The 16,048-nt window shown below is 39.3% G+C and overlaps 1 protein-coding gene across 1 annotated transcript; it reads right to left on the reverse strand.

Moving 5' to 3' along the window:
- Window positions 1–2,068: 2,068 nt before the first annotated feature.
- On the reverse strand, window positions 2,069–11,978 carry fbxw2 (F-box and WD repeat domain containing 2). Its single transcript, XM_041969559.1, has 8 exons — window positions 11,474–11,978; window positions 9,182–9,474; window positions 8,772–8,994; window positions 7,840–8,034; window positions 3,866–3,999; window positions 3,698–3,784; window positions 3,453–3,622; window positions 2,069–2,543 (listed from the first exon to the last, which is right to left on the reverse strand). Exons 2-8 carry the CDS (start codon window positions 9,446–9,448, stop codon window positions 2,255–2,257), a joined length of 1,365 nt encoding a protein of 454 aa, XP_041825493.1. The 5' UTR covers window positions 9,449–9,474; window positions 11,474–11,978; the 3' UTR covers window positions 2,069–2,254.
- Between the last annotated feature and the right edge of the window lie 4,070 nt (window positions 11,979–16,048).

A 16,048-nucleotide genomic window follows, 5' to 3' on the forward strand; every position in this document is an offset into this window, starting at 1 on the left:
ACACCAGTCTTCTCTCTAATTACTTCAGCCAGTGGCTTGGTAAAAAGATGAAAGAGTAGTGGGCTTAATGGACACCCTGCTTGCAGTTATTCCACCTGAAAGGCTCCCATTAACGTTAATCCTCACAGTAGGAAGAGGAGAAGTTCATTGTTGTATAAATATCTCACATAATCCAAATCTTTCCATCACTTGAAACATAAACTCCCACTCTGCTGAATTGTATTGCTCCTGAACCCTGAGGCTAGGAAGGACTGTGCTTAGACGTAATCAGTAATATGGAGGGCTCTTATCATGTGTTTCTTACCTACGAACAAAGAAAAAATGTTTTAAATATCTTAAAACGTGTTGAAACTCTGACAGGATAGCTGGGAGGTTTTTACTTCATAACGGACTTGAAATGATTTTCACTCCTTGTTGTAAGGCAGGAGTGCCCAAATCCGGTCTTGGAGATCTACTTTCCTGCAACTTTTAGATGTGTCCCTTCGCCAACACTCCTGAATCTAATGCATGTCTCGTTACCAGACCTCTGCAGAGCTGGATGAGACGAGGAGGAGGGAACTCGGCTGTTTGATTCAGGTGTGTCGGAGAAGGGATGCATATAAAAGTTGCAGGATAGTAGACCTCCGGGACCGGATTGGGGCATCCCTGTCTTAAGTGTATTTCTCAGATTGGCTTCCTGTCTGGTTCTAGGTCTGCTAGAGGTTTTCCTCCCGGGTTCTTGTTCTGCTGGAGGTTTTTCCTCGCCGGTTCTGGTCTGCTGGAGGCTTTCCTTCCCGGTTCTGGTCTGCTGGAGGCTTTCCTTCCCGGTTCTGGTCTGCTGGAGGTTTTTCCTCCCCGGGTTTGGTCTGCTGGAGGTTTTTCCTCCCCAGATCTGGTTCTGCTGGAGGTTTTCCTTCCTCGGTGCTGTGTGATAAATGTGAAATGAAGTGACCTCCGTACAGCAGCTGTATTGACTACAGATGTTTATTTGAAAGAAAGCAAATAGAAGCAGATGCAGGTGACCACAGCTGTGCCGCACAGCAGAGGAACTGCTCAGAATAAACACTGAAATTCTTTAGTGCAATTAGTTTAAGCCTGATACATGAACCAAAACACTTTAACATTTCTCCTTGAAACTTAAATCAATGTTTTATCATTTTATATATACGTCATGTTCATGTAGCTTTATATCCTCGCCCCTGCAGCAGGGCAAGGACATGAAGTGGGACAGTGGTCAGGCGCCAGTAAGAATAAAAGATATTGGTGGTGTTTTAATTAGATCTGAAAAACCTAAACTAAGAACAATCTATTTATCTGGTGTTCAGAGTGAAGTCATGTAATAAACGTGGTGTAAAGAACATGAATATATAGTGATCAGTCATGATCGGCTTCCCAATGCAAAGAAACATCACTGAAATTTTTTGACTGCAAAGTTTCAGCTTTGCAGAAGCAGAAAACAAGTTCGGACATTTTATGGATAATGAGGCACATTTCACAGAAATCATCTTCTTATGGCTAAAAATGACAAAAAAAAACCCAAACAACCTGAACCTTTTTCTTTAGCTGTGCAACATTTTCATGCCTTTTACAAACAATCCCGACGTTCTTATTTAAACATGGCTGACGATCAGTATGAGCTGGTCATCAGGAGGGGACATCTGAAACTGTTAGAGCCCAGAAAGCATGACAGACTGAACAGAAAAGATTTACAAAGCACTCATCGCCTTACTTCACTGTGCCAGTTATTCTAGTAGCATCACATGAACTGAAAAGGCACATCACATATGTCCAGATGACCCATCAGAAAAGCATCTTCACCGCCTCCTTCCTTCCCTCCTTCTTTCCTTGGTATTGGCTATAAGAAGCTCAGGGGGCATCTGACATCCAATAAGATGCTCTCTTTCGTTTGCAGCGACTACTTAAGGCAACCCTGCTCCTCCTCCAGTGTTAGGTGAACGGCGTGGCCCTGGATGTAAAGAAAATCTCCACCACAGATGGCACCAAATCATTAAGACCAGCTTCAAATATTCTGGCTTGTGTTTCATTTTTCAAATTTAAATCCAAGACAAGAGATGGTTTTGTTATTTCAGACTAATTTGGGGGAAATTGTTTTTTTTTTGGTCAATGACACAGTGTTTGTGCCTGAGGAGGACTAAGATGAAGACAAAACAACATTTGGTCCATGTATGATGCAGCTTGGCAGTTGTATAATCCAGAGTACATGTGATGGCAGCTCATGTTCCAACTGTCCAGGACTCAGAGAGCTTCTCCTCTTCTACCCGTTCTCCTTCCACAGTACTAAGTGAATGCTATGGTCAGGCATGCTGGTGGCAAACACCAGTCCTGAGTCATTGCCTCCATCCAGGCCGTTGAGCCATGAAGTCACGCCTGCCAGGAAGCTGGATCCTCGTTTGGATTTTCTGTAAGCTGGAAGAGGCCAGCGGCCTGAGATAGCCTCTGTCCTCAGGTCCATCACATAAAGGAAGTGGTTGTCAAAAAGAAGTGCAAACACCTCACCAAAGCTGAGCAGGGACAGGTTGGCTGGGTCCGGCATTTTTATTACCCTGGAACAGAAAAAAGACCAGATGACTCCGTTCTGCTGTCTGTAGAGACACGTCGGGCTGGATTCTAATGGTCGTTGTACTAAAAACAACAACAACAATGATCACTGAGGCTGTCCTGAAAAAATTATGTCTGGAAGTTGACTGGGATTAAAAGGATTGTTGGCTTTTAGTTGTTGTGAGATTTGGTGACAGAATATTTGCAGCCGAGTCCACTTTCACGGCTCCTTTTAAAACAGACTTTTATTGGAGTCTTCCCTGAATTTAAGTCTAACAGAAGCTTGTAGAAATAACACACAGATCAACAGTGACCAAGCCTTTTCTCATCTCATCGTTCTCTCAAGTCTTGGCTTTCAGGAGAAAAAATATTGTTATTGAAACAAACACACAACAGAAACTATTTCCATGTTTCCACTTTTTCCTCATTTCCAGTTATTCCTGCTACTATTTACCCGCAATCCTCACTAAACCAACTCCAGCTCAGCTGCTTTGTGGCGCCACCGTGCATCAGAAACGTCTTCTTGGCTTTATTCCAGCCATAGAGGAGCATTATTTTTCTTCTTTTCACACACACATAGAACTTTCTGCTCACTGGTTGATCTTTGGCTGCTCCTGATTGGACGTTACCGTCAATCTAAGCTCTCTGATTGGTGGAAAGTCTGACAGGAAGTGGCTTCATCATCATGTCCAGGTCTAAATGGAGGTCTCTTAGCAACATAGCAGTGATAGTGGCCTTTTTATGATGAAAGGTGATAAATAATGCTGTTATCATGGATCACTGTGGATTTACCATTTATCATATTATTTTTATAATTGTTAGCATTCATAATTAAAAACAGATGAAGGAAAGGTTATTTTTCCTGCTTTACAGGTAACCAGGTCCTTTTTTAAAGTATAAGTTGTATATTTCACCTGAGAATCTCAAAACTGGCGAAGTCCCACTGATAAACACCGAGGTCGGAGCTGCAGACGATATAGCGTCCATCAAACTGCAGGCGAGGCTGGAGGCTGATGCTGCGGTCCTCCGACACAGACAGCGTCTTCAAACACTTACAGTTGATTTCTCTGCCTAAAGGCCAAATCTGCAGAGGCAAAGGTCTGTTCAGGTGAGCAGCTCACACACCAACAGCAACATTTAGCATGCAGACCAACATTACCTTTATTTCATACTTATCAGCACTTAGGAGAATATGATCACCGGGACTGTGGACCATGGATTCTACTTCACTCTTCTGTAGTATGACCTGATAAGAGACAGGAGCAGCAGATTCAGAGTGACAGTCAGTCAAAACAAAGATTTGTGTGGCTTGGAGAGTAGCGCTGACCTTTGTGACCCACTCAGTGTGTCCAGTCAGGGTGTTGAGACAGGCACCAGCAGACAGAGACCAGATCTTCACCGAGAAGTCTGCAGAGCCACTGACCAGGACATCCAGTTCATCATTGTAGTCCACGCTGAAGACTGGGGGAACGCACACACAGAAAACTAAAGCTTCATTGTCTGTGTTACTGATCTGACTGTGAATGCAGAAACAACACACTTTGATTTATTAGGGTTAAGACTTGGTTTTAGGATCAAGGACTGGGGAGAGGTTACGGTTAAACACCATGGGATCATCAGGTGGGAACGACAAGTACAACTGGGAGTACTAGTGAAGGGAAATAAAAACATGAATAAAAAATTATTATGTAATCATTATCTGTCTATTCAAATAATTCAGTACAATTAGTATAAACAAACAGAAGTAAACCCACATGTATGACAGCTAACATGTAGAATGTTTTTGTTTCACAGAAGAATGAACAGAAATGAATCCATTCTGGATTAAATGCTCTGTTTTCCATTTCTTCCTTCTTTTCTCAGCTGTCTCCAGCATGGTTGTCTGTTTCTCTCCCTTTGTTTTCTCTACATGTATCTCTATCTTTCTACCATCTTCTCATGTGTTACTTGGCTCCAGTGATGGGAGTAATGGTGTTAAAATTAACGGTGTTATTTTTGTCAGTAACTAGTAATCTAATTATTCTTTCCATCATTACGTCGTTACCATTCCCAAGGATAAAACATGACTGACAGATGTTACTTTTGTAAGATGAGATTTGTTTTTGTTTTGGGTGAACAGAAGGTCCACATCTGTTGGGACTATATTGTGCTGCTGCTACAGTGGAGAGGAGGCGGAGTGATACAGCTGAAACTGGAGAATACGCTCGGTGTCTGAGTAGAAAAGTTTCCCTGTTGTGGTGTGACCAGGTTCAAGCTAAGTGGGTCCGCTCCTTCTATCGCTGAGTTTTCACTTCATTTAAACTGGGCGATCCGCCGGATGATCCGCTCAGATCCGACGGCTGGATCGGCGAGAACGCCCCTTTTAACCACAGAACAAACAAACCAGAGTAAAAACGTAGATAAACTTAAGCCTGGTACACACATAACGATTATTGTACTGTTTTTGTCCCGATTTTGCCGCTTTGAAACGGGTCATAGCCGACAATCGAGAATATTGAACATGTTTAATATTTCAGAGCCGATTTCTGAGGAACACTGACGACTCGTGCATTCTGACTGTGTGGGTGGTGACGTGGTACGGAATGTAGCCAATCAGAGATCGAGCTAGGTGGGAAACAAGGAAGTAAATAAAGTCCGTGTTCACGCCGTTTCCAGTCTGTTATTTTTTTCAATTCTGGCTTTTTCTGTTAACAATTGTCCCAAGACCACCATCATTCCCTCGTCCTGTATGTCCTTATACATGTTTTGTTTTCCGGTTGTTGCTAGGTTTCTTCTTCGTTTCTTGCGGGTTGTTGCTATGGTTCTTCTTCTATGTTGTTTGACGGCTGTTACTATGTTTCTTCTTCCATGTTTTTTTTTCGGTTGTTGCTATGTTTCTTCTTCTATGTTTTTTGTCGGTTGTTGCTATATTTCTTTTTCGTTTTTTGTCCGTTGTTGCTATGTTTCTTCTTCTATGTTTTTTGCCGGTTGTTGCTATGTTTCTTCTTCGTTTTTTGTCGGTTGTTGCTATGGTTCTTCTTCTATGTTTTTTGTCAACTGTTGCTATGGTTCTTCTTCTATGTTTTTTGTTGGTTGTTGCTATGTTTCTTCTTCCATGTTTTTTTTTCGGTTGTTGCTATGTTTCTTCTTCTATGTTTTTTGTCGGTTGTTGCTATATTTCTTTTTCGTTTTTTGTCCGTTGTTGCTATGTTTCTTCTTCTATGTTTTTTGCCGGTTGTTGCTATGTTTCTTCTTCGTTTTTTGTCGGTTGTTGCTATGGTTCTTCTTCTATGTTTTTTGTCAACTGTTGCTATGGTTCTTCTTCTATGTTTTTTGTTGGTTGTTGCTATGTTTCTTCTTCATTTTTTGCGGGTTGTTGCTATGTTTCTTCTTCTATGTTTTTTGTCGGTTGTTGCTATGTTTCTTCTTCTATGTTTTTTTTCAGTTGTTGCTATGTTTCTTCTTCTATGTTTTTTTTCGGTTGTTGCTATGTTTCTTCTTCTATGTTTTTTGTCGGTTGTTGGTATGTTTCTTCTTCTATGTTTTTTGTCAGTTGCTATGTTTCTTCTTCGTTTTTTGTCGGTTGTTGCTATGGTTCTTCTTCTATGTTGTTTGACGGTTGTTGCTATGTTTCTTCTTCGTTTTTTGCCGGTCGTTGCTATGGTTCTTCTTTGTTTTTTGTCGGCTGTTGCTATAGTTCTTCTTCTATGTTTTTTGTCGGTTGTTGCTATGTTTCTTCTTCATTTTTTGCCGGTTGTTGCTATGGTTCTTCTTCTATGTTTTTGTCGGTTGTTGCTATGTTTTTTGCCGGTTGTTGCTATGTTTCTTCTTCTATGTTTTTTGTCGGTTGTTGCTATGTTTCTTCTTCTATGTTTTTTTTCGGTTGTTGCTATGTTTCTTCTTCTATGTTTTTTTTCGGTTGTTGCTATGTTTCTTCTTCTATGTTTTTTGTCGGTTGTTGCTTTGTTTCTTCTTCTATGTTTTTGTCAGTTGCTATGTTTCTTCTTCGTTTTTTGTCGGTTGTTGCTATGGTTCTTCTTCTATGTTGTTTGACGGTTGTTGCTATGTTTCTTCTTCGTTTTTTGCCGGTTGTTGCTATGGTTCTTCTTTGTTTTTTTGTCGGCTGTTGCTATAGTTCTTCTTCGTTTTTAGCTGGTTGTTGCTATGGTCCTTCTTCTATGTTTTTGTCGGTTGTTGCTATGTTTCTTCTTCGTTTTTTGCCGGTTGTTGCTATGTTTCTTCTTCTATGTTTTTTGTCGGTTGTTGCTATATTTCTTTTTCGTTTTTTGTCCGTTGTTGCTATGTTTCTTCTTCTATGTTTTTTGCCGGTTGTTGCTATGTTTCTTCTTCATTTTTTGCGGGTTGTTGCTATGGTTCTTCTATGTTTTTGTCGGTTGTTGCTATGTTTTTTGCCGGTTGTTGCTATGGTTCTTCTTTGTTTTTTTGTCGGCTGTTGCTATAGTTCTTCTTCGCTTTTAGCTGGTTGTTGCTATGGTCCTTCTTCTATGTTTTTGTCGGTTGTTGCTATGTTTCTTCTTCGTTTTTTGCCGGTTGTTGCTATGTTTCTTCTTCTATGTTTTTTGTCGGTTGTTGCTATGTTTCTTCTTCGTTTTTTGTCGGTTGTTGCTATGGTTCTACTTCGTTTTTAGCCGGTTGTTGCTATGGTTCTTCTTCTATGTTTTTTTTCGGTCATTGCTATGTTTCTTCTGCGTTTTTAGCCGGTTGTTGCTATGGTTCTTCTTCGTTTTCATCTGGGGTCAAAATGCAGACGTGAACGCTGAACTTGGCACTGCCCACTTGTGGATGAACTGACTTATTACACATGGAAACATGAAAGACACAAAGAAGTACTAGGGCGGAGAAGTATAATGAAAAATGTCTGTCAGTCTCTGTATTCGTCTTCTGCATCAAGCAGATCATGAACAAAAAAAAAAGATTGTTCACGAGTCTCAAATTACAAGTTCAAGTCAAGTCTGAAGTCACTGGAAAAGCAACGTAAGCGCAACTTGAGTCAGTCAGAGACTTGAGTCCCCATCTCTGGCACCTGGCCATGGGGAGATAAAAACTTTTTGAAAATTTAAATGAAAATAAATAAAGAATAATAATAATAATACAAAGGCCTGGTAGACTTCACTGTCTGAGTGCTTCTAGTTTAATCCGAAGTTTCAATTTTGCAACTTTACTTCTTGTATGGAATTTCTGCCAACTGTTAAATTCTCAATCCCCAAAATCCCAAACAGGTTGTGGTCCAGAAACCCTGAGCTGGTGATAAAACACCAGGGGATAAAATAAAATAAAATAAATCAGGGCATCTGAACTGACCTGCTCCTGTGTGGCCCCGGAACTGCTGGATTTTAGCCCCTGTGCTCCACTCCCAGCTTGCAATAGTGTTATCAAAGGACCCGGTCACCAGCTTCTGCTCATCAAACTTGACTGTGGCACAGGTGTGTGTCTGAATCCCATAAATGCACTGTCCTGTACGTACATCCCATAATTTTGCCGAAAGATCGTCGGATCCTGAAAAGCAAAAAGACAGTCAACGTTAGAGCTGACAGCATGGACGAGTCTCACACACCATCACACACAACCACGGGACTCAATTAAAATATTAATCTAATTAATTACAGGCCTTGTAGTTATTTAATCTTGATTAATCGCATTACAATATTTCCTTAAAAAAAAACAACTTTTTTTTATTTAAATGTGTTTTAGTGGACGACTGAACGAAATAATAGACAGACATTAATATTGTAAACTCAGCTCTAGTAATACCTGGAAAAAATGCATTTAATTGCATTTCAGTTGAAATGAAAAATGAAAATGATTGCCAAAGGACTTTAAAAAAAAAAAAAAATTAAATAAATAAACTCAAATCGAAATTCTAATAAAAACAATCTTGAAAGGCAGGTACACCCAGGACAGGTCGCTAGTACATCGCAGGCCCACACACAGAGAGAAACACAACCACTCACTCCCAGAGAGAATTTAGATTAGACTAATTAACCTAACATCATGTCTTTGGATGTGGGAGGAAGCCGGAGTACCCGGAGAGAACCCACGCATACACGGGGAGAACATGCATACGTCAATCTGAGCCAATGGTCTCTCCACCACCACTGAACATTTACCCACATCCATTTACCAGTATAGCAAGAACAGTACGACTGAAGGGACTCTCAGTTTATTTGAGCAACTGCTCCCTCCTGTCTTACTGTTACACCTACAGCCTTACTGAGACTGCTACCAGAGCATACCTGTGCAGAGGAGGCCGTCCTTATAATAGAGGGCATATACACGAGCACTGTGGCCAATGAGTGATGACGTCTCAAAGGCCTCCTGATCCTTCAGCTGCATCATGCGCAGTTTAGCTTTTAAATAGACCCCCTTCCAATGGGAAGCATCCTGAATGGACTCATCAATCCTCCAACCCAGCTCCCGACACACTCCCTGCCACACCTCCGGACACGAGTTTATCATCTACAAGAAGACAGAGGCTCGTCAGCATGTTCTGCAGATAAGATGAGCTGATGTAGTGAATGATATTTTATCATCACATCATTTACGACAGCACATATTGAGGCTTGTTCTTATGTTTGATGCAAAAAAAGAGAAATAAGATCCAACAGTTTAACTGAGTGATGTTAGAGGGGGGAGTGACATTTACCTTATTCCACTGTTTACACACCAGGCAGCAGGTGAGCAAGGTCTGAGGATCCAGCCACCGCAGCAGGTAGAAGGCCAGCTCCAGAGGAAGGAGGCGTAGAAAGTCCCGTTTCAGCAGCGTCTCCAGGCCATTGGACAGATGACGAAGCTGGACTGCACTGCTTAAAGATATAAGGTGGTCTAGGGAGTGGTTGCGCTGCTGGTCATTAAGAGAAAGGAAAGTGGCAGAGACTGACTCCAGCCATCTCTCATAAGCCGTCTTCTCCATGGGCACATGAGCGCGACCTGCAACACCTGCAAGAGGTGAATAAATGTAAAGGGTCAACACTTATACAGTCATGAGAAAACACACCTTATCCAATAATAATTCAGGGTTAAAATATAGTTAACTACGACCTCCAATGAACAACACATTACATGGATGTTTCAGAGAGGTCGGTCCAGACCATGTCATGCCCAGAGAATCTGATAAAAAAAAGAAAATCGCAGATGTTCCAGGCCTCAGTCAGCATGTTAAATGTTAACAATCATGACAGTCCAGTTAGAAAAAGACTGAACCAGTATGGCTTGTTTGGAACGGTTGCAGGAGAAAGCCTCTTCTCTAAAAAGAACATGGCAGCACGGCTTATGGAGATACGATACCATTTTTTCCTGTCCGATACTGATTCCGATTCATGGGGTTTTGGTATCTGCCGATACCAAGTACTCATCTGATACATGTCTTATCTTGTTAAGAGATCTATTAAATTTATAATGTACATAAATTATATTTATTATAGACTTTGATTGTTTTTGCTATCATTCAAGGCCTAGCATTGGTTAAACTATAAAACATGAATTAGCACATGAAAACAATGATTTCCTCAGACCTGTTGAAATTATTAAATAAATAAACTCAAATCGAAGAATTTCTATTAAAAAAATGTAACTTACAGTGATACCAGTAAGCTGAAAAAAGTGCAACAGCAACTTCACTACATCTACAGAAGTATATGTTTAGAGAGCAGTTTTAAATGCAGTATTTTTATTGTCCACCAAAGTGGAAAATTTTCTTCAGCTCACCATCATAACCTACACACACCTCTAAGGGATAGTACTGCATAAGTGCAATAAAGAAAGCACAAATTCAACAGAAAATACATCCAAAACCCCAAAAAGGTAAACAAGAAGTAAAAAGTTAAAGTGCAGCAGATGAAAGCCGACCTCTGTGGATTTGTCACTTTGCAGAGTTAAAACTGTCAATGGCATTTGGTATGAAAACATTCTGAAGGGACCTTTATCCCCTACGACTCATTTACTCATTCCTAGGACTGTTTCAATAATTCCTAAATGAATTTGGTTGGTATCCTCTGGTTTTCGCTGAAAGTAATGTGGTATTCTTTTAGGGAGGAGATAACTATTTACACTGTGAATTCACTCTGACACAGTAACACATATTTAGATTCTGACTCTTCTGTAGTAATCTTACATGTCTCAGCCTTCTGTAGAGACCAGGATTATACATACAGCCCTTGTTGTTGTAAAGATATACTTAATTTATTTAGGGTATGAAAAAAACATACCTTGTCAAGATGCTAAACCCTTTTCAATCAAAGAATTATGTCAAACTTAATATAGAAAATACAGAAATTTTGATATAGTCTCAGAGCTACACCTGCACATATAGGCTTTCAAGGCACGAATAAAACACCAACTGGAATTATTAAGGGGGGGGGGGGTCCACAAAACCCAGGTTGAATTACTTTTTTTCTAGAAGAGTCAGTGTCTTCTCCATCGCCATCATGCCATTAAGACATGGTGGTACTCTGGTTTCTGAGTTTCACATGGAAGCTCTGTAACTGACATTGCATTAAAAAATAAACAGGGAGGGGTTTTATCTGACTGTAAGACAGCTGCAGCTGACAGCTCACCTTCAGTCCCACTATATGTCCGGGTCCTGTCGTAAAAACTGACTACATGTCTGAGAAAGTTGTGTTAATTAAAAACCCAGATCAACCACAGACAGCAGCTAAATGCCATCCCATCATGTTGCATCTTACAGGCTGCCCCCTGGTAGGTACTGGATCTAACACCAGATCTGTATACATGGATCAGAGCACTGAGGGGAACATGTTACTACTGACAAACACCAAAAGATTTCATCAGTTTGTTTTAGTAGGTTTAGCCGGGTTTGCATAATGCCACTTTCCAGCTATACATAGTTAAAGCAAGCTAGCTATAGCTATTAGAGACTCACAGCTAATCAATATACAAAAGTCAACAAAATTACAGTAAAAACAAAACGTTCACCAACCAGTGAGTTGCAGGGAGTATTTTCCACCTGGTTTAGTTAGTTCACATAACAGAGTTAGCTACAGGAAGCTAACCTGTCCTGAACTAATTTCTGAAGATTGTCCATGTAGCGTAGCTTCTGTTAGCCAACCACCACGAAAAGCCCGATTAATTCTCTTAAATTTAAATTACATGTTTCTGATGGCGAAGTCTTCTTTACATTTTGAAATCCGGCGTATGTTTAGCAAAAAATGAGAAGGATATCGGCTTCTAACAGCATGAAGACCAGACGATAATGGAAACGTCTGTGAACGAGTGAAACGTAAACCCTCCGTTATGTTTTAAAGGGGCCATCATAAACTAATTTCACTCTAAAAACAACCAAAGATAAAACACCATAACTAAATTTATTAGATTATCATCTATTCTATGTAAACATTGAATCTATATATGCTTAATATTTACAGGGTATGTTTTTAGTTTCTATATTTCTCTCTTTTGCTGACCTCCTTGTCCTTAAGACAACACTACGGGCTAGAGATAGACAATCAACACGCTGACTTCCGGCGTTGCTCAAAATGTGGGACGATGTGAAACATGTGTAAAAGAAATTACCCGGGTCGGCTTGCTTTGCTCATGTTTGGGGTTTTTCTACCGGTGCTTCACATGTCTTATTCTGGGGCTCGTTCAGTGTCTAACATGTGTCATAGAGCCAAACCTGACGAGCTGCCAACTAATTCTTCCTGACTGCCATCAAATTCGTTAAATAACGACAAGTAGCTCATCAATACCAGAGCGTGTAGTGCTGAAATATAACCTTTAGATGGCAAACACAGACAGACTTTTACCTTTACATTTCATGGTGGTTTTAATATTTGATAATAAAACCAATAAACCTCTTATTCGATTCCTCCAGGGTATTCTTGATTAGGTATAACTAACGAGTTTATCAGACTAAGGTTTAAAGGAGATGATAGCTGCATATTCTGTGATGGTCATTCTGAAGACAGATTGTTTTTATTATTTTTTATTTGAGTTTTGTCAAGTGTTTTGGGGTGATCTGTTGAGCTGGTTAATAAATTTAGTGATTTTATATTTTTTTTATTACAAAAAAACCAAAATTATTTTTATTATTTTTATTATTATTATTATTATTATTATTATTATTATTATTATTATTATTATTATTATTATTATTAATATTATTGTTCATAATTGTAGATTTTTAACCAAATTTTAATTATCATATCCTCTTTGCATTTAATTTAATTGACTTTTTTTGTTAGATGAAGAAAATTGTTATTTGCTTGGTACAAATTCTAAAGTAACACTTGGTCAATCTGTTCAATATTCTTTTTTTTTTCTCTCTGACAGATAAGTTTGTAAATGTGTGCATTTGTTTTGCGTGTACATATGTTCAATAAAGTTTTTTGTTTAAAAAGAAAAAACAGAAGAAATAAAGAAGTATGTGATGCTTTTTGTGATGGGCAGATGATGGACCTGAAAACAGGTTAAACAATCTCTCTGTATGTTTATCCAGTTAGACACGTGCACAAACCACAATACAAAGCCATTATCAGTGGAGCACAGGTCAATATACTTTACTATTGTAAATACTGAACTTTTTAAAAACATGTTTTATGGTTTTACAATTTTTATATTTATTATTGAATGACTTCTTGTTTCTGATGCCATACAAATTTATCTTATCTTATCTTATCTTATCTTATCTTATCTTATCTTATCTTATCTTATCAACAATAAAGAAGCTGGTAATGTGTGAACCTACATTGGTAGGTGGGTAAATCAGAGATGTAAAATTAAGTTGGACAAACTTATAACTCAGCTTTTTCAGAGGTGTTTTCAAGGAATATTTTCAACTTAATAACATGAGCTGTTTCAGCCCAAAGACACGAGTAGACCTGAACATCTGTCCTAACTTTGTTAAACTTTGATTTATTTGTTTAGTTTGTGTTCACATAACCAGGCTGACTTAACTCAGAAAAGCTTTGCTGCTGGTTGCCTCACATTTTTAGGTTTTCTCAGATTTTTTTTTTCCATAGGTTCCTTCAACTCAAGTTTATTCAGAGTTCAAGGTTCTTCATGCAAGCTCTCTGAATCAAACTGTAGTAAAAAAAATATTTATTGAGGCTTTGAATGCTGATTGAGTTTTGACTTTTCTGAAATGATAAAGTACACTTTACCACTTTATCAGGTCCACCTTCTAGTTCCGGGTTGGACCCCTTTTTCCTCCAGAACTGCCTTAATTCTTGGTGTCATAGATTCAACAAGGTGTTGGAAACATTCCTTAGATATTTTGCTCCATATTGACATGATAAAATCACACAGTTGCTGCAGAAACCCTTTGTACTATAATTCAGACATATCCCACAGTAATAACCAGCACATATCTGAAAATTACTATTATTATTGTTCTATTGGTTACAATTTGTTAAGGGCAAAATAAAGACTTCAGGTAAAAAAGAGAGAGAGAGAGAGAGAGAGAGAGAAACTTTTTCTGGCCATTATTTCTTGGATCAGGCCTTTAAGAGTTAGAAATATATCCACAGATGAAAATACAACTTTTCGTTTCTCACTTCAACAAACAGCCTGAACAAGCTGCTGCAGTTCAGTTTTATAAGACAACAAGGAAGTAGAAATGCTTGTGTTCAGTTTGCAGCAGTTTTAGCAGCATTAATGACAATATTATGATGTCCTGCTGTTTACAAATGAAATGTTTATTAAGATCTCTGTAGAAGAAAGTCAGGGCAATGAATGACTGGATCACCTGAATGCACGAGCTTCATTTGTCATCGATGTGATTTCTGGGGGAGATACATGTTTAAATCAGGGTTTGTCTGAAATCACCCTTCCTCAACACAAACAGAGCTGTACTTCATAGAGACAACTCATTATACATTGTATTTCTACTCTATATTTTATATTGTATATATAGATGGACCCTAACCAACAAATACAGCCGGATTGTGAAGGCTGCTTGAATTTATATCCAGTCACATTCACAGTCCAGCTCAGCTGAACCCATTTCCTTTGCTACTTACATGTAATGGTTTATTGTTTCTTGCTTGAAACAACATTAAATGTTTAGTTACATGCAGCAAACTTCCAATACAACTCTGAGTCCTGTCATCTGCAGAAATACTCTGATTACTCTGCAGGAGGAACAGGAGTAAACAAAACACTGTCTACACCCTGGGAGAAAAGGTGGAGGTGGTGGAGGAATAAGTAACTCAGAGTTCGGCCCGTCAACAGACTGGACTGAAATGCAACAGAGAAGCATTTAGAAGAAAGAACAGAGCAGACTCTACTTCTGGAGGAAGCTGAGCTCCTTCAATGTCAGAACCGAGATGCTGCAGATCTGCAGCATCTGCTGAATCTGCAGAACCAGAACCAGAACCAGAGTTTTAAAGAAGCTGAACAAACTGATCCAGAAGTTCTGAACGCTGCTGTGCTTTCGTGTAAACCGAAGTGATATTTCTATTGAACCCAGACCTGAGTCGAGTATTTAAAATACTCCACCTGCTCCACTGGCTGAACTTTGATGGTGGGGGGCCCGGAAAGTAGAGGCTGTCGTGAGTCCACAGTTACTCCGCACCGCACAGCTCCTTGGGTTTTGTGGTGTTAAGCTGACGGGAGCTTTCTTGAAAGGCTCTAACTAGTGTGTCGACTGTCTGGTGGAAGTCAGTTTGTATCTGTCACATGAGCCACCAAAGCCTCGTCCAGTGCAGTGAATTTTATTAAAACTCTGTAACAACAACTGAGATGACAGTTAATAAAGAGCTGATAGTTAAATGGTCAAAATCTGAAACAGCAATGGATAACAAACACTTACTTTTGGCATTACAGACCCAAACCAAGCGGTAGAGATGCCTCAGGCAGGTCTATTTCCACAATTATTTGATTATAATTTCTCTGTCTGTGTTACTAATTCATAGGACCAGGTCTACTTCAGTTATTTCCAGGTTCATGTTACTTGGACTGGGTTTACTTTACTAATTCCAAAAACTATGTTCCTAATTTTCTAGGATTGTCTTAACAATTAGGACTAGGACTATAATACCAGTTCCTAGGACTACATTACTTATGTTACTAATTTTTAAAACTTCACTACTAATTCCTAGGACCACGTCTATGTTATTCATTTCTACTACTATGTCACTAATAGGTCTATGTTACTAATTTCAAGAATTATGTTACTTATTCCAAGGACTACTTTACTAAGTCCTAGGATTTCACTAATTTTTGAATCAATATCTTGATTCTGACTTTCTGTAGAGACCAAGATTATAGATCCAGCCCTTGTAGTTGTGATGATATACTTCATTTATGTTGGGCATGTTGAGGATAGTATTTTAACCTATCACACATGGCAGTAGGCAGTGTGAGGTTCATTGTCTTGCCCAAGGACACTTCACTCTGTAGTCTGGGATTGATCCACCGACCTTCTGACTGGTATATGGCTGTTCTTCGTCCTGACCTCCAGCCACCTCGTGTACCAGGCAGAGAGGTTAAAATCTGATTACTAAGCTCCACGATATAAAGAAGCTCCTAAAGCTGCTGAAGACACTAATGAGCC

The sequence above is a fragment of the Melanotaenia boesemani genome, chromosome 19, assembly GCF_017639745.1.
Source record: "Melanotaenia boesemani isolate fMelBoe1 chromosome 19, fMelBoe1.pri, whole genome shotgun sequence".
Lineage (NCBI taxonomy): Eukaryota > Metazoa > Chordata > Actinopteri > Atheriniformes > Melanotaeniidae > Melanotaenia > Melanotaenia boesemani.

Bases quoted from the DNA above. Each gene is read 5' to 3' on its own strand.
- fbxw2 (XM_041969559.1), bottom strand. From the start codon at position 9,448: ATGGAGAAGACGGCTTATGAGAGATGGCTGGAGTCAGTCTCTGCCACT. The intron at 8,035-8,771 runs GTATGCTCTGGT...TTTGCTTTTCAG, and splicing joins GGACGGCCTCCTCTGCACAG to GATCCGACGATCTTTCGGCA. The intron at 3,785-3,865 runs GTCAGCGCTACT...GTCTCTTATCAG, and splicing joins ACACTGAGTGGGTCACAAAG to GTCATACTACAGAAGAGTGA.